Source organism: Mercenaria mercenaria, chromosome 12 (assembly GCF_021730395.1).
Source record: "Mercenaria mercenaria strain notata chromosome 12, MADL_Memer_1, whole genome shotgun sequence".
In the NCBI taxonomy this organism is placed as follows: Eukaryota; Metazoa; Mollusca; class Bivalvia; order Venerida; family Veneridae; genus Mercenaria; species Mercenaria mercenaria.
This window is the reverse complement of record NC_069372.1, coordinates 43,408,337-43,433,649: the sequence shown is the minus strand read 5'-3', so window position 1 is coordinate 43,433,649 and position 25,313 is coordinate 43,408,337. Positions and strand designations below refer to the sequence as shown.

Here is a 25,313-nt window from a genome sequence, read left to right as displayed (position 1 = left end):
AACGTTCAGTTTGTATGATTTTTAGCTCACCTGAGCACAGTGTAAGCTGCTGTGATCACCCTAAGTCTGTCACTGTGCTTCTCAACAATTTGCCTGTTAACACCCTAGTAAACAGTTTTTTTAAATGTTATAGGGACGAGTTGAAGTCTGATCGATTCCCGATTGAGGCAGTACCTTATTTCATATTATATATTATGCTATGCGGTTTGACACTGATAACAGTTACAAGTCATTTAAATCTTTATCAGGACAAATCTATATTGAAAATAAAGGAAAGATGGTTGTAGAAGACAATGATCTATATCAAAACCAAGATTCCTGTCACAAAAAAAGTATATATTTTTTCTATTAATTTGTCCTTGATGCTTATCTACAGTATGACTGGTTACATGTTCCTTTTTCCTTGTCTTTGAAGCGATACTGTTCAGGATTGAGTCATAGCCACAGATGTTATGTTTAGTAGCATAGCAAATGGTCCTTGACATGCCTGGTCTTCCTATATCCGTTCATCATTGAAATATGTCACATGGCTCGAATCCCAGTCCAGTCACTGGAAATTTCTTAAATACTCTTGGATGTCTCCTACCTTAGGTTTCAGCCCGGTATCATTTCTTCTTCTTTGGTGTATAGAAGAACAAGCATTTTTAGGTATGAATTGTGAATTTCACACAAAAATTACAGCAATTGCAGCTCTATACTTCTAAGGTTTAGAACTATCCATGTCAATCAAGACTTAGAAAACAAACTGCCGTGAACGATGAACTTTTTTGCTATACTTCAATGTTTACAATCACTCTTCATGTTTTCATACACATCTGCTATGGCCGACCGGTCTGGAAAACTTTTTCAGTTCTTCCGCACAGAAATGGAGTCCAGCACAACAAGACAAAACAACTGTTAAATACGTAAGAACTGGCACACAATTTATACAATGTCAATAAATACATTTGAAATGTAACCAGTCAAAATAGGGATTGCTTCAAATTTCAAAGAACTACTTTTATGATACAACGACCCAAAAGTATTTCAATACCGGGGTGTCTTCCAAGTGAATACGCTTTTCGTCTATCGGTCCTTCCTATCGGACACGTTAAAGAACCAGATTGTCTGTTAGCAAAGGGCTAGGCTAGGTTTGTCGGACATGTCTGTATCTAAAAGATTTCTATTGGGGTCATTCTTTCGCTTTGCGTCGTACTGGTAGAGGATGAATTGGCGCTCTGAGTGACTGCGTTTGTATGTAAAGCGCCTTTGAACGTATTTGACATGAAAAGGGCACTATATAAATATGATATTATATAGATATTATACAGATCTACAAATCAGTTTTGTTTAGAGATATCTAAATTAGCTATCTTTGTTTGGATGTGGTAATTTTTCGATAAGTGTTATGCAAGACTAATATTTATGTTCAATAACGCAATGATTGAGGGTATTAATGGTGGCATGTTTGTGATACTAAACGATGAAGCAACAGCAACATAAGCATTTTCGGTAGGACTAGCCTAAAAACCGAAAACAACAACAAAAATCACCAAAGACAAAATAGATAATGTAAATGTTAATAAAAGCACTTGAAATATTGGTTCTGCCTAATGCTTTGTTACTTTTTGTAATTGTCCCAAAAATAATTACAACTGGAAAAAACATTTATAATCTATTGTCCATTTATCTACTTGTCCACCGTTTTGCCTGCAAAAGATGAACCTTTTATAATCTGAAAAGTGAACACGATATTTTAATGATACTTGTCGTGCTCGATGTATTGAACTTAGGACCAATAGGGGATTCGTTAAAATTCTGGGCGAGGGGGGTACTGGGGGCGGGGGGGGGGGGGGGGGGGGGGGGGGAGGGGGTGATAGTGTTGTCCGTTTGCCACAAAATCGTCTCCACTTAGCATTCATTTTAATCACTTGGATTAACTGTTTGTCATTACGAGGTGATATGCCAAACGCAGCTTTTGAGACAGGTCAGTCATACGATGAGATCAAAGACCGAAAGGCAGTTCTTCATGACTGCTGTAAATCTATTTTTTCTTCAAAGATTTTCAAAATAAAAATAATTCCGGAATAATGAGTGGTCATATTTGCCAGTAAGAACTCATTCTATTATGATTAATTTAATATTAAAGTCATACATGTAAATGCTATTTGTTTGTACTGACAGCTTTATATTTTTACATTTTATCAATTATAGACATATTAGATATACGTCAGGGAATATACCATCTGTTATTTTATAATGAATTGGGAATTAATTGCATTTTGTATATACTTGAGCAGAATGTATATTTGAATAATGACATCAGATTGAACGTCCGTTCTTGATACAATATTTAAGTAAGGGTGTATTGTCAAGTTGTCTTTCTTACAGAGATATATAATATAGACCCGTCCGCTAAGCTTAGTAGGGAATGCGCACATTTACGCATCGTGGGGCCGTGAGTTCGATCCCCGGGCGAGGCGTATCAACGGTTCTCCGCGACAGTTGGTAAAGACTTTGTTTCTAAAATCATTCGTCTTCCACCTCTGATTCATGTGGGGAAGTTGAAAGTTGCTTGCAGAAAACAGGTTAGTACTAGTACAGAATCCAGGAAAACTGGTTAGGCTAATAACCCGCCGTTAAATTACTGAAATACTGTTGAAAACGGCGCTAAACCCAAAGCAAACTAACAAACATATGTGAGGAAATTAAGCATTTAAATTATCAATAAATTGTTATCTGATGTCGTTTTTTTGTGTTTGCAGTCTACAGTAATGTTTCATTATTCAGACATTCAAGAGAATGTAAGTCTTACTTGAAATTTACAAAACAGGTTCATTAACATGTTTGGCAACTTACTGAAACTTCCTACGATCTGTTTGACACTCAAAATAATCTATTCCGAGGACGGACTATGATCAAACATTTTAACTTTTTAGATACATGTCTCTTTTCCCTAAAAGCACATGCCCGTCTCAGTAAAGAAAGTAATGTTTACAAAGAATGACGTATCTTGCTTACGTGTTACCATCGAACATTTCTCATATAGTTGGCGCTATACAACTGGGAGTATTAAACAAAGAAAATGACTACAATTTCAAGGCTGATAAACTTACCTCCTTTCATATTAAACAACTTACATTTTGTTAACCCAGTACATAAATAATTATGCTTGCAACTAGAAACGGAACCAAGTTGTTAACAACAAAATTCTACAAATGATGATTGTCGATGCGTTTACCTGAAATCTTTTTTGATATTTTTCGTGTTTGTCGACAGACAACACGTTAACATCGCCTATCTACTTGTATGTTAATATTTTAGCAATGTGTAACGTCCAAAAATGCTTTGGGTTGAAAATTGTTTCTAATATAATGATAAAATGTACAAATGCCAGATGGATTGTTCTTTATAAGTTTTATCATCACTCTGTGGCATTTCGGCTACTGAGCTCTATGGGAAGACAAACAATAGCAGACTCGTTGTGACTGAGTCTGTTTCATAATAGGATATGAAAAGTGCAGCATCCCGCCCCCCCCCCCACCCCCCACCCCCTCTTCCCCCGAGCACCGGCTATGGTGGAACTCAATTATATAGACAGTGACTGGATTCCGCAGGACCAAAAATGTAAATTGTAATAACAATGGGTCATAGACATTTACAGCCGCCATAAAGTACTTATAACTAATAAAAGCTGTAAGAAGAGGTTTTGCAAGGACATAGTACAACTTACTAAAATAGAAGAATCGTTTCAAATGAGTTTGTTCATGACGGATTAGGAAAAATGCAACACCTCTCACACCCACTAGCCCCGGCTTTGGAAGTATTCCATCATAAAGACAGTAAATACACTCCATAATTTCGAAGAACAAAAAAATGATATAACACTGCTGAGTCCAAGCCATTTGTGACCGCTACATTGCCAGTTGGTCCAGAAGTAATATTAATGCGTCCATAGTATAATCATTCATCGTCGTGAAATGAAGCCGATCATTATCTTTATTTTATTAAGAGACACGGATAAAGTAACTGGTTCATATGTTATACTACACAAATATGTAAACGATCTATGTAAATAATGGAATGTTTGAATGACCATTAGTTATAGATAAAACCAACACTCGTATTTCAACGTTGATTTTGCTGATAGAAAGTGATATTTTAACTTTGTTCAACTGATATTTCGAGGGCTCAGAGTGAAACTAGTCTATCTGCTTCTATTTCTATATACACTTAGACTATATTCGCTCTGAGCCTTCGATTTGCGTTTGTTTAAGCTTTAAAATTTAATCGAGGGTTGAGTGCCAAAACATTCTAAGTACTCTTTATTTATATGCATTTAGACATCTAATGCGAAAGAGGTCTAAGTACTGCTTTATTTGTATGTATTTAGAGCTTTTTCATATTCGCCCCTCGTGTATTTTGAAACTTGCAAATGTAAGATTGATAACAAATTTTAGAACAGATGGGTGAATTGTAAACATAATCTGTTCAATGATAGAAGAGTAAATATTCAGATGTTGTTTTTTTTTTCAAGAATTAAATATATGTTATTAGTTTTCTTATACTTTATCTTTAATATGTATGCCCGTACACAAGCAAAATACAAGTTACATAACGATATGCTGATTACACGGTTTATATTGATGTAACAGAACAGAATAAAACAGAGCAGAATATATATTGCAGCTTATCATCTGGTTCCGTATCATATCATATCATATCATATCATATCATATCAACAAATGGCACGCAGAATATATAACGATACTTTTTTATTTTATGCCGATACATTCAGTTCCATGAACTTAAAGCAAGATAAGCGTTCGTCAAATACGATTAACAAAAATTCGTTGATTTATCACTAAAGTAATGATACTTATATGTATTGCTAAAATATGTTTTTGATATTAGAAAACTATGAACAGATTATATAAACAATTTATCCATTTTGATTTGTGGCATGTAGACATCGTAATCCTTATGCTTTGACTCTCATGCATATCTATCCTCCTGAAGGATTTTCAAACAGCAGCAGATTGTCAAATTGGCGGAATGTCTTAAACACAATTGTTAGCTACAGATTAGCTCACGCGGAAAACCGACTTTCCATTTTTCCTCAATGGGAAAATATTGCAAACCGAGAAACTCCTCCGAGTGCTGCATAATTCTGACTCGGCGTATCTTCGGCAAATAACGGAAAGTGGGTTGTTCGCATGAGCTGATCTGTATGTGGGTTGGAACTCAACGGTGAGAGGCACTACACTGTTTCATGTCCGCTTCATAACTTTTGAGGAAAAAAATCAAATAAATTGACAAATGTTCGGAGTGCGTCTTTCTGGACAATAACTGCTCGTCAATTTATAATTAATGTATAAAAAATAATGCTATGAATGATGTTCTGTCCCTCAATTAAAACGGTAAAATCTATAGTCATTTTCAAATATTTAATGAACGCGAAGATGTGTGAAATGACAGTTTTATCCTTATTTTTACATTCAATCTAGCAAACAAGTGATTCCGTGTTCATGCGGTTACAAATGACGAAATTACTTCGGGAAATATACCATCTGTTATTTTATGATTAATTTCAAAGTAGCGATTTTGTTGTTGTTTAAGTACAATTTGTTTTTGTTCACTTGAACAGGATGTTATTTTGATTAATGATATCAAAATGAACGTTCGTTTGTGTGACAATGTTGAAACAGGGATCTCATGTCAAGTGTAAGAAAATAAATCTTATGACTTCTTTTACTATAACGGAAAACACTTTTGGACAAAATGGATTTTTGATGGATGTGACTGAAAGACTTTTAGACTTTTTTGTTACATTGTCCTGCATATTTTTATCCATACATTGTATCTATACATTTGACAGCGTGCAGTGTCGTCACTTAGTTATTAGTCGTCCTATAGAGATTTCTCTAACAAAAATGGTAAATTCTGCACGTGTCATGAATATATTAGTGCCATCCCACTGTGCAAATGTTGTATAACTACCAGACATTAACTGATATGGTAAATAGCGGATAATTAAATATACATCTGAAGCGAAAGTCGGTTTCAGTCAACAACGGTACAAAGAAAATAAAAACATGTATAATTTGTCATTTGTATTGCGTTTGTAACGTGCGACAGTAATTTAAGATTTACCTATGCGTCAGGTACATTTACTTATTATGCATACTGACACACTTATCAAGATAGGAGTCGCTTTCGAGATGACATACCGCGATGATAAAATCTTCTAGTGCAGCTCAAAAGTAATCAGATTTTGACATGTCTGCAAATAAAAGGCTCGAGTGATAAACCAACGAAATGTTGATAGTTATTATATTCATCTTATATAAAATAAATGGAAATATTTTATCTGCATGTGTGTATAATTAAGGTATTTCTGTGGACATAATTTTAGTGCTTTTTCGTTGCGGAGAATTATCAAAGCGATGGGAGTTAAAGACTTTTTCAGGGACCTTCTCTATATGAAGGATATTTTGGTCGTCGTGTTGACTCCAATAATTCTAATACCCTTCCTGGTCGTCGGGGATAGTTCTGTAAGTATTGTATTTTGTATAGAAAAAGTATTATAGAATTTTATAAATGTGGTCTTAAGTTTTCAGCACCGTTATCAAAGCGTTTTTCTGTATATTTCTTTAAATATATTAACCGTTATCCTGCTGGACACGATTGGTTCTGTCCACCAAATTGAAAGATGGACAAGTAAGGGCATTTACGAGCTTTAATATCAGAAATAATACCCACGATGGATATTTCTTTTATGAGGCCAACAAAATTAATTACTTAACACGGGATTATTTTCAGTCGTTTTTAAAGATCCGGTAGTAGATTCTTGACCCTCGGTGTCCGGCCATAACTTTAGAGGAATTCCATTTATGGAAGATTACGATGGATATATCTTTATTTAAGCCAGATTTATAAATCACTCTTTACACGTTAAACACGTTCAAAAGTGATTATATACTAAAGCACCACTCATCAGTTCACCCTCTGCCCGTGCATACATCGAGCGACCTGTCCAGAGTGACAGAGACTTTATAAATAATATTAAATGTCTGTATAATCTTGGGGGATAAAACTTATTTGTTATTGAAGTATAAAGATAGAACACTTTACACTTTTTCAAATATAATAGATAAAATGAGATATTTTCCGCAAATAATAAAAAAATCGATACCCCTAAAAATGTAGAAAAATTATTCAGTTTTCGTTATGTGTAATTTGTTTTAAATTTAATGATTGTTTGTTTGGTCCTTTTTGCATTTTAGTGTGTACAGTGAACATTTCTTAAAAAATTCCGGCTTTTTCCGCCGTGATCCGTGAGTACTCGGAAGCCGTTACGGAAAATATTGTCGTCTGCTAGCCTGACTTTGTCGGTACAAGTTATAGCTCAAAGCCTATGAATTGTAGGCAACTTCACATTAACATAAAAAAAACTGAGATTGTAATTAGTGTAATTAGACACATTAAAACAAATGAATTGTTGAACTCAGAAACGCCGAAACCTATATCCGCTGTCGTTTAAAATAACCCTATGGAGGATTTAGTGTTCAATTCGCATAAAATAATTTAATTGTAACAAATATCTTAAAATTACCCTTTGCCTTTTATTGTGTATTACAATATTGCCTAGGGGTAAACAATATCCGGTCAGTGTTGTTTTAAGCCGGGTCATAAAAGATATGTTACCCTACTTACTACAAATGATAGGTATTTCTATGGATTTATGGTTTTTGCGTTGTAATATATATATTTCACTTTCTTCTGTCTTTATATAGTCTTTTCCCTTTCTTTCAGGAATTTTGTTTTTACGATTTTTACCCTTGACAGTAGGAATAATCAGTACAAATTTAGATTTCACATCGTTAATAGGTAAATATTTACTGAGTAAAGATCCTGGCCCAAATTTCACGGAAAAACTTAAGTTATTACTTAGTTAAGTCTGCTATTCTAAAATTGAGATACTGATGAAGTTATCGTTATTTAATGTTGATTTTTTTTCCTGTAACAATATATCTAAAGTTAATGTATACTATGGTAGTAGTATTTTTCAGCAGTACTTATTAAAGTCACGCAAATTAGGCACGATGTAAGAAACTTAATCCTTACCATGCTAAATTACAATAATGAACTTGTCTGTCTTTTAATTTGGACAGTACTACTAGTTATGAAAAGGGGTGCATACCAAAAAGTTACTGGCTAAATGACAGACAGTGCAGATCATGATCAGTCTGCACGGATGTGCAGGCTGATCATGATCTACACTGATCGCAAAGGAAGAACCAATCGTGTCCAGCATGGTAAGGGTTAAGTATTTCCTTTTCAAAGTATAAGTCTTGTTTCTATACTTCTTTTTCTTTAAAGTGATTGGCCTCCATTTCGTTCCACAACAAAATACCCTTTAGATATCTTGAAAAAAAGCTATATTTCTTATGAAGGCTTAAAAACTTAATTACTGACAAACTTTATGTTACGGAAATACATGAGAATTTGCTGTTTTTACTACCTTTTACGATGATAATCGAAAAGCGCTAGTGATTAAGAATTTTGAAAATATTTTAGAAACAAAAGCTCATATTCTAATGTTCATAATATGTGAAAGAAAGCGCGTATAGAGGACTCTTGAAGTGTATACGCGTATAGAGGAAGTATATACGCTTTCTAAATATTTTAGATAACATATTCATATTCTTGAATATTTATTTTATTAACAGACAGTTTCTTGTTCGTAAATATTTCTTTTCTGTACATAGATATAGGTTAGCATTGATATTTCATGTATTAAAAAGAAAGTAAATATATGTGTTCGATGTATAAAATGTAACGATTTCGAAATATTCATATTCTTAAATATTACTTTTATTAGACAATTAATGAAGTATTATATAAATTTTAGACTTGTTCCGATTTTCACTTTAATAATTATTAAGGTTTAGGAGTATATCACCAAAACACAGAAATATTTTATAAACGAACAACATCGTTACCAATATTTTACCTGACCATTACATGTTCTGCCGTACTGTCCCGTACTGAAAATATTCTGAAAAGTTGTCCCCCTTTGAAAATGAATGCCATTTGTAAAGAAATAAAAATAAACAATCGCTGAAAACTGTGTTCCACCTAGTTATGTGAAATTTCAACACTCGCACGCTATTACAAATGCATCAAAACAAACATGTGTAACAGTTCCTTGAAAATGGTGAGTTTTTAAAAGCGCTTGACTGTCTGGAAGTGGGGCCTGTTTAAACAGTTCTTTTTTCGGAATTCAATGCTTATATCAGTATACTGACACTTGTTTTGTAGAGTAATATAAGTAATATACACGCCATCATTACAAAAACAACACAACAAGTGTCAGTATACTACAATAAACATTGAATTCCGAAAAAAAGACTTCCTAAATGGGACCCACTTCCGGGCAGTCAAACGCCTTCAAAACCTCACCATTTTCAAAGAACTGTTACACATGTTAGTTTTGATTCATTTGCAATCGCATGCGAGTGTTGAAATTTTACATAATTAAGTGGAACACAGTTTTCAGCAATTGTTTATTTTTATTTCTTTACAAATGGCATTCATTTTCAAAGGGGGACAACTTTTTCAGAATATTTTCAGTACGCGACAGTACGGCAGAACATGTAATGGTTAAGTAAAATATTGGTAACGATGTTATTCGTTTATAAAATATTTCTGTGTTTTGGTGATATACTCCTAAACCTTAAAACTTCATTCAAGTATATCGTTTAGCAAACCGCCCGCCTGTAAATTCATCAGATAATGACCAAAGCTGTTAATTATCGATTTTCCCCCCATGTTACTACAACAACAACAATTAGTAGGGAAATCAACGAATCCGTCCGGTAGCGATGATATTGGATTATTGGTTTTATTGATTTTTATGATAGGTAGATCTGTCCCGCTTTATCGGTTTAGAGATGTTACTAAAAGTTGGTAATGATTGTATTATTGTTCTAAATATGTTATTTTCACGAGAAATACAATATCATGTAAGTCTATGGGGGAAAATCGTGTTGTAAAGTTTTATTTGGAACGTATCAGTATTTAACAGTTGTCGTACGTTGATAAATCCATGACACTTTTTACCATACTAAGCATAGGTTACTAAATTTAAAGTAGAATAGTACCATATATGGTGTAACATTTGTTAAGTACATTACAGTTTTTCTCATAAAACCGTTTTCCATTTAAGTAATATAAATGGTTTAAAATGTAACGACAGTCGACATGGTTGCCATTTACCAGTCGGAAGGTCAAGATGTAGGTTTCTGTTTTTATATGTGGGACTCTGTGACCGAATGGTTGAGGTTGCTGACTTCAAATGAGATTGGGTTGTCAACTAAGAAAGCCGACTAGCTGGGTGAGTTAACCAAGGTGTCCTTCTGTGTCTAAAATGATCCCCCGAGGGGCTCTTACCTGGGCTCTTCCACTAACATTAAAGCTGGAAGAACCCCATACAACTTGAATTGCGTCGATCACAATTATAGAAAACAAATCTTCTTTGTCCGCTGATTTGCCAGTATGAGCGCTAACTTAGAATAGCATATTTTAGAAGGAGTGTTGGCTATACATTTTCATATCTAAAACACAGGTGGGTCAGGAAAGCGTAGTTACGGAGCTATTAAGCGAAGTAAACTTATAACTAAGGTGGGTTTTTTTTGCAAAAAAAAAAAAAAAAACGTAATTAAGGCAACTTTTAGATTACGTGTATCTGTGTATCTTAAGTGAAAAATGTGCCAAAAATCCGTACTTAAGATAACCTATAAATTTATGACGCATGCCTCAGTTCCCTGTAAAGCGCATTGTCGTCTGGTTTATGCCCGTGTCTGATCAAACAAAGAATGTAACACCTTGCTACTGTCGCGTAATCATCTAACAAATTTCATGTATTTGATGTAACTTGTTGTTATGAGTATGTCAATCAAGCAAGATTCAGTGTAGTTTCTGGGATGATAAATTCCTCTTCGTCCATTCTAATACAGTTTTACATATGTATTTTCTTTTCTTCCGAAGCGAAATAGCATTTTTTCATGTAACTGAAAGACGGGAAAAACATAAACAACATAGACAAAGATGTTTATAAGCCAAACCCTTTTCATGTGAATCATGCCCAGCAGGCTAGACTAGCCAGGTTAGCAAGGGTTATGTTGGAGTGACATACGCTGAAATAGGATGTTTCCTCCTAAACATTGTACGATAATAAAGTATAACACTGGAGAGAAATCCAGAGAAACTTGATCCATGATTTGGTATGAAAAGATAACTTCTTTCAATTACACATTTTATTTGCATAAATCGTTGAGTACAGTGATAGTGTACATTGTATATTCGTGTACCCGCGCTAAACATCATGTAAATATCAAACAATCTTTTGATATGGGACATGTGTTCGAATCTTATAAGACAGCCATTCAACTGCCTTGAGAAGCGGTCTTATCAAAAAAGAAAATGAGCCGCACCATGAGAAAACCAACATAGTGCGTTTGCGACCAGCATGGATCCAGACCAGCCTGCGCATCCATGCTGTTTGCTAACGGTTTCTCCAATTGCAATAGGCTTTGAAAGCGAACAGTATGGATCCTGACCAGACTGTGCGGATGCGCAAGCTGGTCTGGATCCATGCTAGTCGCCAACGCACAGTGTTGGTTTTCTCATAGTGCGGCTCATTAATAATGCTTCATAGTATCTCCCCAACCACTAAAGCGGGAATAAGCTGGACCGCCCTGGTGAGCAACTGTTCCGGATATTGCGCTGCTGACATGGAAAAGAACAAGCTCGGCATTTTGCAAAATTGTAATAAAATTGATTTGCAATAATATATTGTGGAATATGATTATAAACATGACATTTTAGGTACTATGCCCAAACGATAACATGATGCTTACAAACATAACTATAAATAGATGGAAATGAAGCTTAGGGAATTCAACATTTTTGTAACTGCATGTCAGAATGTAAATATTTCTTGATTGCATTACAATTACAAATTAGCTCAGTGGTAAAGCATACTTATTATGCATGATCAGATCTTTTGCCGTGTGGGTTCGAAACTCACGGCAGTTAAATTTCTGTTTATTTTTGCATAAAACAGATTCCTTCATTTTCACTATGACACAACGACAGAGAAGTATCTGAGGCCGATATGGCAGATGAGAAAATTTATGTGATATTAGCTAAATGCATGTACTAAACATAAATAGAAAGTGAATAATGAACATATGTTTTATAAAGACATAAAAGACATATATGCCTATAGAAACCACCAAAAAAAAAAAAAACGTAGAATATGGGAACAGAATTGAAAACGTATAGGAAAAACAAAAAGAAAAGAAAATATCGTCATTAGGATTTGAACTCATACAAAATGATTTGATGATTTGCTTCTACCCGACTTAGCTATTGTGCAATATACTTATTGGATAGTATTGCACAAGCAATGTGAATTGTTATTATATCGTTCATGAAATGGACTCGTCCTCGCGTTTGCGCGATAATCACTTTTAGTACAATAGTTTGATTTTCACGTTTGAGCGTTCAATTTGTAGACTCGTCTGCCGACTACAGTACGTTTTATTCGACTTATACGACTATACCCCCAGCAGAGCTATTGTAAAAGTGTCTTCTTACGGTTGTAAGCGGACACTTTATAAATAGAACTGTCTTGTATGAACGCAATCTATCAGTTAACTACCTGCACGTGAAGTTCGTGAATGAAGTCATAAACTGTGCCTGATGTAAAGAATGTCCATTTTCAAGGTGATTTAATTTTAAGCTATCCTCTGTTGAAGGTATCACTATTTTAGAATTGCAATGTAAATAAAGCTTTTTAAACAACACAAGAAAGAATTATTAATGTCCACTTATAAACAGAACGGCAATGATAGCTTTATACGCAGTCAGCATAGAACATCTGCAATACCTGATAAATTAAAAATTAAGTGGGCCTTGCCATGTGAAAACTTATAAGATTCTTTCACTGGTTGCGGGTAAAGATGGGAATATCCGGCACGAGGGTAACTGTTTAGGCGGTAACGAGTCTCCTGCCGAGTTACCGCCTAAACAGTTATCCGAGTGCCGGATATTCCCAGGGGCGTACCTGGATAGTTTTGAACTGTACGCCAGATAGACGAGCCAAACAGCGATGCTGCGAGTGTGGGGTAGGTGAGAGAGAGAGAGAGTCTCAATTGGATTTCATAAGGATATTCTATTTTTGTTGCTATCGTTTTTGAAATCATCTAATGTTTAAATTTCATGCATGACTTCTACATCCGCATTTTGACAGGTTTTGATAAATGCGTCTACCCATACATTGCGAATGTATCAGGTTTTATCAAGTATTCACTGATATATCTTTCTCACACGAAATTAAACATTTTCATTTTTCTAGAAAACGTAAACAAAATCATTTTTGCAAACTAAAATTCAAACTGCGTAAATTGCTTTGGTATTTCGGTATTCTGATCTGGATGTAGAGTGATAGATTGAATTGCACATCGATATTGACGTTGAATGTTATATTAAGCGCAAGCTTTTTTTTATTTGAGTCCACGGATGACTCAAGTATTTTTGTTCTCTTGCATGCTTGAATACCAGTGTTTTACTATGGGCCTCTATGGCCTAGTGGTTAAATGGTTAAGGTCGCTAACTTTGAATCACTTGCACCTCAACGATGTGGGTTCGGGTCTCACTCGGGGCGTTGAATTCTTCATAATATGAAGGAACAATCCAGCTGGCTTACGGAAGGTCGTTGGTTCTACCCGGGTTTCCGCCCGTGATAAAATAATTCAAGGAGGAGCACCTGGGGAAAAAACTAAATGAAATGTTATCAATAGGGCCAGCTTTTATCAATAAAATTATTTCTTTGTAAACAATATATGATTTAGAATGAAGAAAAATATCGAAGATGTTACCGGGCCGTTCCTGGGCGGTGCTAACAGTGTTCCTTTTGTCATCGCAGTCTGTTTGTGTGCGTGCATGCATATGTGCGTCTGTGTTTCTATTTAAGGCGAGCCTTTTTGGCGATGTGCGGCTCTGGCTGTATTTCCCATGCCGTATGCTTGTAAGGAATCTACCCTTACCATTTACAAAATAATTACAGGAACAAATAAATCTATTTCAAAAACAAATTTGATAAATCTCATGCAGATGATATTGTTAAACGAAAAACTTGAAATAGCCGCCTAACTCCCTTTAAGTTTTACATTTTATTGCATTTTTTTCACGCTTTAAGCTTTTTCATTTTCCCGGTGTCGAATTTAATTGTACGCACAGGCGTATCGGCGTATGCCCAGGTACGCCCCTGATTCCCATCTTTACCCGCTGCCAGTAATTGATTCTTTTTCTTGCATGCCTTATTCTTAAATTTGTAGAAGATATAAAGAAAAACGAAGGGTTTTCTTTAAGGCGCTATTTTGTTATAGTAGCTTTCATTCATAAATTATAGCACGCCAGGGGTGTAAGATGAGTTTTTCTAGCACCGGAAAAGCACGGGGAAATCCTGTCCGGCATGAAAGAAACGGTGTTCTGTTAGGGCCAGCGCCTGCTTCCTACACGAAGGCGAAGGTACGAGTGTACGATGACGAAGCGCGACAGTACGATGGCGAAACGCGATAGTATGATGGTGACAGTCCCTCGTACTGTCGCATCTTCGTTCTTCACCATCGTACTGTTGCATTCCTTTCAATCATGTGCAGAACACGGAGGAACGTACTTTACGTACTAATAATCTTGTGTAACGTAAATTTACAAGGAAATCATATTTTATTGAACAGAACAGAACAGAACAGAACTGAACAGAACTTTACTGAAGATAACCAAAAAAAAAAAAATAGGGTCGTTCAGATTAGCGGAAACAAACAACTGTTTTCCAGACCTAATCAACACTTTTGTACAAAATTACACAAAAGCTTTAATATAAGCAACATTTAAACAAGAGCGCATTGTTTAATTATTTTAAGCTGAAAATAAATATTTTTAATTTCTCACATTTTGTTATTTGTTTATAAATAACACTTTGTCTGGTTATATTCGTTTGAATATTGTGTTCAAGTTAGATACACAATGATTTAGCAAGGGTGATATTAGAGTGTAATCAATGTTAATGTGAACCATGCATTCATCGATCCGTAAAAAGCATTATGTGCTCAGGTGAGCTTAGTAACCATTCTTTTTGTGAGCCTACATAGCTCACTTTACCTCTTGTGACCTTTTTCCGTTTAACAGGCTGTTTTTAAAACATTTAAGGTGTATTGCTAATAGATATTATAGACACCTTTAACGAAGTCCGAGATTAAATTCACAACAAACCTCTATTAAACTGTTAAAACGCAATAATAAACAGATAAAATATATCGTACCTACATTACATTTAAAATGACTGCAATGACGTCAAATATAGTTTACGTCACCGAGTCTTCTTATTTGACGGAAAAAAATAGTTTTATGAATTTACGAAGCCGTTAAATAATGCGCATTGGTGAATTCTGTTACATCTTACATGACGATGTGTACGATTTGAGAAAAGCGTGGTGAACGTGGGGGCTCGTGGGATCGAATCGTTGTGATCTTGAGGGAACTTGGTGGAATCGTAATGATCGTAAGGATCGTGACAAACGATTATCCCGATTTATCTTAAATCTTGAGAGAGCGTGATAGAACGTGGAAATCGTTGTAGAGCGTAATGCAGCTTAACAGACCTTAACGTAGCGCATCATACCTTGATGCTCCATCGTATGAGGATCTTGGTGATCTTGGAAACACGATTCTAAGTTCCACTAGATTTGGGGGCATCCTTACGTAGTTGACGTTGTAGCCAACATTTTCACGCATGAGTTCTGTATTGAAAAGTTGAGGGTATTGCCCCAGTTGGTGCCTTCGGTTTCCACTTAACCATGGTCTCACCAGCAGGTCTTAGGCCTTCTATTTCTTCTTCTCCTTCCTCTCGCTTCTATCCTGCCATGTTCCGTCCCTTGTTGCTGCTGCCGACGAGTAACTATTATAGGCATACACGAAAATTGCAAATTCAGCATCTTGTTCAGCTCTTTGGTGCATAGCTCGTTCCTCTTTGGAATCTCTGGAGAGAATTAGAGGATGACCCATGCCTCCTATTTATACTCCAATCGTGCTCAAAACGTGACAGTCTTTATCAAATCGTGGCCATAAATCGTAGGAGAGCTTAACAAAACTTGATTACGTGAGGGATCTAAACAGAACGTGACAAAACGTGATAGCATATCGTGGTAATCGTAAGAGATCTTCAGAGAACGTGATGAAAATCGTTGTAGATCTCGACCAGAATCGTGTTGGTTTCGTAATAAAACGCTGCAGGTAGTAACAAAACGTACTGAGAGCGTAAGAAAGCGTAGTAATACAAAATTCGTGCAATAAATTGTGGAGCTCCGAGCTTTTCTTTAAATCGTGGACATCGTGGCTAAGTGTAAACGCAGCATAAAAAGCCGTTTCGCTAGGACGAACAACAATTTAATCCTCGGCTTCGCCTTGGACAATATTGGTGTTCATCCTAGCGAAACGGCTTCTTACGTCTGTAAGAGGACACTTTTGAAGAAAAACTCGTACTATATCTATTACCTGGCGGGGCGGAGTTGATTTCTGGCCTATGCAAATAATGGTAATCTCAAAAAACGAGCAAAATAGGTAGAGCTACAGTGGTTACAGTGTAAGCTAGATGGCCAGTGAATAAATCAGGTTGCAGAATATACTACATACCCTGCACAACAATGCAGTGGACCGTCGCAAAACCCTGTCCTGCCAGGCCGATTAAAATGCACTATAAGACCTTTATCACGGACATGGAAATGTAAACTCCGTGTCCGTTGTAAAGGTGTATAAGAACCACTATCGTACTAAATAACACTACATAAGTATTACTAAAAGTGCAAAATCATCATGACCTCAAAACCAAACTATACAACTATTCATATCAAGATTGTATTCAGTACGAATTGATAGCCATTGATTATGTTGTATGAGGAGATAATATGATGGAATATATCCGCATTCTGTTGTAGGTAAAATCATGCTCCGATGTAATGACTTTTATCGCTTTACAGTTTATAAGGTGTGAATATTTTCCCCGCTTATGAACCCGAGATATAATATCTCACTTATAGATTGTCCTATTAATAATTTACTTCTTATCTATTTATCACGCTCTAACAAAGCAAATGCAAAACTATTTAAATATATGTATTAGAAACAAATACATATGTGCCTTAAATCTAGAATGAACTGTATGTGACCTCACATGAAGTTGTCCAGACCAGCAGAAGCAGTGATGTTACCATGGGCTGGAATACCTTATCATTGACAGATCTTATATAGTCGTAATTGAGACATGCTAAATCGTGGAGCTCCGAGCTTTTCTTTAAATCGTGGACATCGTGGACATCGTGGCTAAGTGTAAACGCAGCATAAAAAGCCGTTTCGCTAGGACGAACAACAATTTAATCCTCGGCTTCGCCTCGGACAATATTGGTGTTCGTCCTAGCGAAACGGCTTCTTACGTCTGTAAGAGGACACTTTTGAAGAAAAACTCGTACTATATCTATTACCTGGCGGGGCGGAGTTGATTTCTGGCCTATGCAAATAATGGTAATCTCAAAAAACGAGCAAAATAGGTAGAGCTACAGTGGTTACAGTGTAAGCTAGATGGCCAGTGAATAAATCAGGTTGCAGAATATACTACATACCCTGCACAACAATGCAGTGGACCGTCGCAAAACCCTGTCCTGCCAGGCCGATTAAAATGCACTATAAGACCTTTATCACGGACACGGACATGGAAATGTAAACGTACATGTACTCTGTACTTCAGTCAAATTTGAGGGGTCATCTCAAAACTTTTACCTGTTCAACTTGTTATTGAAGATAACTTAAGGTCTTAGTTCAAAAGGAAGCTATTTCACATTTTCATTTTTTTTCTATTAAAATGTGCATATTAAAATTAATAATGTAAATTTCTCTCAAAGGGCTTGGTATGGTTTTCTGTAATTAAATATTTTGATAGATAAATAATGCTTATGACGTTGCGTACGTTGTTGGCGAACATCGGAATTTTTTCAGTTTCGTTCACTTCAATGTTTTATGAAATTCGTTTTAGAAATACGGTTGTTTATCTTCTTATATCACAAGAAAGGCAAAACAATCTCCCTGTTAGTAAATATGATCGCATTTACGTTTAACAATTAGTAAAAATTTAATTCGACATAGAATCATAGAAAACAACACAAAAACGTCATGTAAGATGTAACAGAATTCACCAATGCGCATTATTTAACGGCTTGGTAAATTCATAAAACTATGTTTTTCCGTCAAATAAGAAGACTCGGTGTCGTGACGTTAACTATATTTGACGTCATTGCAGTCATTTGCTGTTCAATACTTCCTGTAACAAACAGGAAGCAAAAGACAGATCCAACTTAAAACGTAAGATTTTATGTCTTCCCTCGACAGGATTTGTTAAAATTTCTGTATTTTTTCCTCAACTATTTTATGCTTTCTATAATATCTATTTTGACAAAAAGTACATAAATTCTACTTTTGAATTAGTACGTTTTTGTCGTATTTTGACTTTGATAATGGCGTTTAATATATGTATACTTTAATCTAGCTGCGATGTCACACGTGTCAAAAAATGCAAAAAATAAAATTACGAAGTTTTTGCGTGCCGAAATATTTAAAAAAGTATGTATTTGTTTACAAAACAGCGACTACAGTCTGAAAGTACATACAATTGTCTGCAAATTGATATGCAAAAGTCTTACGTTGAATATGAATTAAATTTAACACATGAAAATTGCAAAATCTAGCCGAGATGTCACAGCCATGAAATTAATGTAACGTCGACGTTACGTTTGAAAACTAAATAATGTATATGTATTACAACTGTATCTGAACACCGCAATATAATTCACTGTCTGATAAATAATTTGATTGAATAAATATTATATAGTACATCTATATCAAATATTTCCTTAAATATCGAAACAACATGATTTATGAAAACTGTAGTCCAACCACCCCAAGTAATCCCTGTAACGTCTAAACGGCTTAAAATGATGATAACGTCAGTTACGCTAATGTACGCCAACAATGAGCGTAACGTCTTATACATCTACAAGCAAGTATTTGAAAATAACGTTATTAGCGTTTCTAGTTGTTGCGTCACTGATTACGTCATTTATATGTGAAATACTGAATAACGCTAAAAAAAACGTGTAGTTTTTTTGCTATAAAATCCAAAAAAAAAATATATATAAATAAAATAAAAATATTAAAATAAACAATATCCACAATGGATAAACTTTCCATTATTTACATGGGCATGTGGAAGGAAGAGCTACCTCTATCACAACAAAATTTGTAAAGTATACCGCTTGCGAATGCTGAGTATTTTTCGAAGATCTGACATCTTGTCAGAGGAAGCTAAATATCTTACTAAAATGAGTTTCTATGCATTTTATTGTTCTTTTAACAACAGCACTTTGAAATATGTAGATATCATAACTATACTGACAATTTCTTTATTGAATACTAATAAGAGACGAGAGTATAGTCCCTACAGATTCGTAAAATAATTAGATCTACACAGGTCGGCGGTTTGAAGTATTATTGACGAGTAAAATATAATTCAACATTTTGAACGTAACTTCAAAATTGCTAATGTACTCTACTTATCATGTGTCGCTTTCAGATCAACATTAATTAGAAAAAAAATATATGCGTGGGTCCCCGTAGTTTGCAAGCTATAGCGATGTTCATCAAGCGATGTTTCATGCATTACCATTTAATGAAACATACACTCTAGAAGTTTTATAAACTACATTGCTCAAAATCACAACTTTTAAGAATTCATCGAAGCAACCAACTTTTCATTCTATTTATCAGCGATTTCAATGAAACGGTGGAAATTTCAAATTTCAAATTATGTATATTCTTTCAACATAATACAGAATTACATAATTTTGATAAACGTTCATATGAGTGAATTATCTGAAAGGAAAATGTCGGCGGTCTTAATACTTGAATTTTACAGATGTTAGTGAAATACATAGATGATCTTACATAAGTGAGTTTTTTTACTGCATTTATTCAACTATTTAATTAACATAATAAAACGCGAGGCTCATGACGAGCATTTTGTCTTTAAAGAAATAAGGCAAGTGTTTCTTCCTCGTTCTTATAATTAACAAAATATTTATTATAAATCATAACGTTTTAGCAAACCATTCACGAACTTCAGTCCAGCCATGTCTTCGTGGCTTTAATCTGTTGAGTTTATAGGAAAACAGTACTACATTTGCACTATGGACTGTGCACTTTTTATAAAATCTTGTGACGTTATGATAAAGTCATAGTTATAAAATGGTACCAATATCTCAATTTTTATTTTATCCCTTTTATTGCACTCCAATGATTTAAGCCATTTTTATATAATTACATATTAAAATGCACTTAAATAAAACTATGTTTATCCCAGTAAATGCATGTCGTACAAGATTTCAGACATAGTTCCGTTATAGAAAATGCCTGGTTATTACTACCTTGGGGTAAGGTGGTTCTGGTCAACATCTTTTCAGATTGGCAAATTTCCAAGATAAATAATATATAGGAAATTTATTTGGAGACCTAGCTTGGGATTGTGTTTGGGGCTCTAGAGTCAATGGCAATATCACTATTGCTAAAAACATTTTTTTTAAAAATGTGTCTCTCTCAATGAATTTATATTAGAGTGAAACCTTGCCCACAGGTAGCTTCAAGAAAAACCAAGGCTCGAATTGTTTGCAGCCAGAAAGTTCATTACTAAATGTGCTGTTCTTGTAAAACTCCACTGTGTGCAGTGATCTAAGAATACATTTTTACATTTAGGAATTTAGGAGAGTTCTGGTTAAAATCCCGATCGGAACTATGCTTTGTTTTGGCAGTGTTGATGGCATTAGGGTAAATGCTGCAAAGGTCAAAATGTCACACTAAAAATAGAAGAAAAATCATTCAATAATCGGATCGTCATGCAGAGCAGATGGTGTCACAAATTGTCACCAAACTCTGTATATAGCAAGCTTCTGTAGAAGCTAGTGGGACCGCCTAAGTCAATGTCAATGTCGCCAATATTTAAAATAGAACAGAATAGACGGTTATTCAATCAAGAAGGTTATTCAATTAAGTTGATTGTAAGACAGTATAATATAATCATGGTGTGAAAAAAAATCAGTTCAATAACTCGCAATAAGATCGAAATATTACCACGAAGCTTACTGTGATAGAAAGGCTTGGATTATATTTGGGGCCGCTCGAGGTAATTTCAACTACATGGTTAATACAAATAGATGAAAAACAGTTTTCGGCCAACAACTTCAGCTTGGAATGACATATTATCCACCAAATATGGTATATTACATGCTTATATAAAGACCCAATTTGTGACTTTATATGCGACGCCGCTGTTTATTGAAACTGACGTGTTTCGAATTTTATGTTTTAAGAAATCCCCCGGATTTTGACCAAAGTACATAGTACGTCTACATTTACAACTCCGTGTCCGTTGTAAAGGTGTATAAGAACCACTATCGTACTAAATAACACTACATAAGTATTACTAAAAGTGCAAAATCATCATGACCTCAAAACCAAACTATACAACTATTCATATCAAGATTGTATTCAGTACGAATTGATAGCCATAGATTATGTTGTATGAGGAGATAATATGATGGAATATATCCACATTCTGTTGTAGGTAAAATCATGCTCCGATGTAATGACTTTTATCGCTTTACAGTTTATAAGGTGTGAATATTTTCCCCGCTTATGAACCCCGAGATATAATATCTCACTTATAGATTGTCCTATTAATAATTTACTTCCTATCTATTTGTAACACTCTAACAAAGCAAATGTCAAACTATTAAAATATATGTATGAGAAACAAATACATATGTGCCTTAAATCTAGAATGAACTGTATGTGACCTCACATGAAGTTGTCCAGACCAGCAGAAGCAGTGATGTTACCATGGGCTGGAATACCTTATCATTGACAGATCTTATATAATTGTAATGGAGACATGCTAAATTCGGACTTTATAAATATAAGTATTAGAATTATTTTATTATATTCAAGACACATTAGCTACTTTTGTTTGGGCGAAGGTATATGTCAATATATATTATGCAAGACAAATATTTAAACACAATCTATGTAAATAACAGAAGTATTTAATAGGCATGAATTGTAGATAAATCTAGCATGAATTTGTACGCGTTGCTTTGTTATACTGCACAACCGTAATATGTTTGCCTCGACACTTTAATGTTTGAACGATAAAACGACGTAACAGCCTGATAACGTTGGCATTTTTTTTAACTATGTTATAATTAAAACGACATCGTTTTCACGAACTACTGTAATTGAAACGGCGTCGTTTTCCGACGAACTAGGTCATAATTAAAACGAACTAAGTCATAAATGAAATTGCACTGTTTTCATGAACTAGGTCATAATTGAAACTACTTTGTTCTAATTAAGGATGATGATAAGTTAACAATTTGTCCCAAATTTAAATTTAAACATTCTTATTAATGGACTGTGTATACTCAGCTAATTCATTAAATGTCCGAAAAATACTGACAACCGATAAAAATGAATCATAAGTATAGAACTCTTCTCTTTGCAACTCCATGTTGTTAACATCATTAGGGGTTATTCTTATTTTTTGTTCAAAGTTGAAAGTTAGATTCAAGATTCAAAGTTTATTTCTTGTAACGTATACATGAAGTATCTTGTTACAAACAGATGTATTAACAAATACAACGTGACACATTCAAATAACGCGCACACGTACGCACGCACGCGCGCGCGCACACACACATATACACAAGCATACACATAGTTACACTCGCACACAAAAACATAAAAAATACATATAAATGTAATTGATTATTGCATACTGATAGTGAAACAAAGCATGTTCGTTAATATCTTAGAATGTTGTTATGTAGACTTGTATAGCATGACATGGTTCTCCGTATTAAAACATAATATCCGCTGCTGTACTCTTGACGTTATATAAGAGTCCTTGAACGCAGTGAAACCAAGAAAATATAGCAGAATTCAAGTGCTACCGCAGTGCAGGACCAAGAGTGTCGGCGGGGCCAGCTTACTGTGCATGTTTGTTTGTAGTAAAGTGTATTTATAGTCGCCACTGGTAACCCGTATACCGGGAGTCTTTTCCAAAAGATTATTAGTAATATGAGTTGGAGGAAGGTGCAATTATATATACCGGAAATGCTAAAAAAAATCAAAACAAAAAACCCCCAGATTTACCTGATTCTTTAGCGTGTCATATGTCAATATACAGCATTTTTATACCAGTATTTGTTTGGAGGAGCGGGTGATTTAACATGCGACCCGAGAATGCGTACTCAGACAGTGTTAGCACTGGACCAATGAGCCCACTTGCCTGTCATGCAAACGATAAAATAACAGCTTAGTGCTATATGGTTTACCTTACTCAATATTTCCTCTCGTCTTTAATTGAAGACAATTTATTGTCTTCTGTTAACTTTTTGTCGCATTTTTCTAACAGACTGAGTTTATCTATAAAATATACTTCAAGAACAAAAAAGGGCCATTAAATAGAGCCAGATTTTAATCAGAAACGCGATTTTTAGTGTCTTTAAATACTTTTTGAAATTACCTCCCTTAGCGGGTGAGAAATAAAAAGAAATGCTTTCATTAGCCTTAAGATACGGTAACTGTTAAAAAAAGTTTTAACACCTAAACAGAAAAATAAGTTTTTGTAACGATACTTCCGGTGTAAACATTCAGTTATTAGGATGTTATCATGTTTTGAGGTTGTATATCTTGTCGATTAAGCAGTAAACAAGCAAAGTGCAGTTTTTACATCAATGTGCAAATTATGCGGTTCTCTTTTCATTCGCCCTTTTGCCACTTTTTACATTCACAGTATCATTCATTTGATGTGAAAACAAATTAAACACGGTAAAAAAACTTTAGGAAGTTTTGATGGTCTAACAGATTTAAAATTACACCGCTGTCAAGGTCATATGCAGTCTTCTGAAATGGTTGCGCGCCTTGAGTAAAAATCACCGTGCAGAATGGATACTTGACCATATCTTATCCCCGTCGCGTATGCAGAAAGGGGATCTAGAAATGTAGTCCGTCTGTTCGTCTATCTGTCCGTCACAAAGTTTTGTTTAGACGATAACTTTGAAATAGTTATAAGGGAATTTTATGGAACTTGATATGTTGACAGATAGTAATGAGATGATAACCCTATCTTAAACCGTTTTGAAATTATCTCCCTTTATGTACTTTGTCTTTATAGAACAGAACAATATAAATATATAATTAAAACGTAAAACTTACTTAATGGAATTTACTGAAACGTGTCAAAACGATAGTAGAAAGAAAGAAAGAAAGAAAGAAAGTGCAGAACACCCATACCAGATGATACCTCTATTGATTTGTCTGTTATTTGTCCGCAACTATTTAAGTGAATTTTAAGGAATTTCAAGTAATAATAGATATCAGTGAGAGGAAGTGCAGGGCACAAGAACTGTAACTCTGTATTTCTGCGAGAGAACCATGCAGCTTTCGATAGAGTTCTGCACATATATATTGAAACGCAGTAGAGTTAAGGCAACAGGGTGCTATGAGACGAATTCTCTCGAATGTGGTCCATATCAGTATATAGGTACAATAGTACTAAATAGATGTTCAAGCAGCACAAAAAAAATCCCGGATAATGGTGGAAAGAGAATTCTCATTTTTTTCCCAGTTAAAGTGGCATTTTCATGTTTAATGTTTCAATGTGGACCTGTATTTGACATTTTAGTAGAATTTTCAAGAAGAATTTTTGCATTTATAGAACCTTAGTACTCATGTGTTCATACCCGGAATTTAGCTGTCAGTTTGGAAGGTATTCCATAGTGCTGACCTGTCAGACAAAAACACACACATACACACACACACACACACACACACAAATCTCTATTAGAAGATACATGACCACTACTTTTTTTGGTATTTTGTGGTTTATAGGTCATTTAAGAACATAAGGCTAGTAATTCTTTTTAAGATGGGCCTGGCTACGTGTTACAGCTCTCAGGAGATTGTTAATTTTATATAGAACATACAGCAAATTTATTTACTACTGATCACCCTAAAGTGCCATTTTCCCGTTTGGTAAAGGCAATTTTCATGCCAGATAAAAGCTTATTTTATTAATTGTAAATACAATTGTCTACGGGTGATTT

General features: G+C 34.8%; 1 protein-coding gene across 1 annotated transcript in view; it reads left to right on the top strand.

Annotated features, from left to right (window-relative positions):
- Positions 1 to 6,120: 6,120 nt before the first annotated feature.
- The window catches only part of LOC123533307 (Na(+)/citrate cotransporter-like), a 33,355-nt gene continuing 14,162 nt past the window's right edge, over positions 6,121 to 25,313 (top strand). Inside the window, exon 1 of the mRNA XM_045314951.2 lies at positions 6,121 to 6,533. Within this exon, the coding sequence (XP_045170886.2) occupies positions 6,426 to 6,533 (108 nt within the window). The 5' untranslated portion in view covers positions 6,121 to 6,425. The remainder of the gene's footprint in view (positions 6,534 to 25,313) is intronic.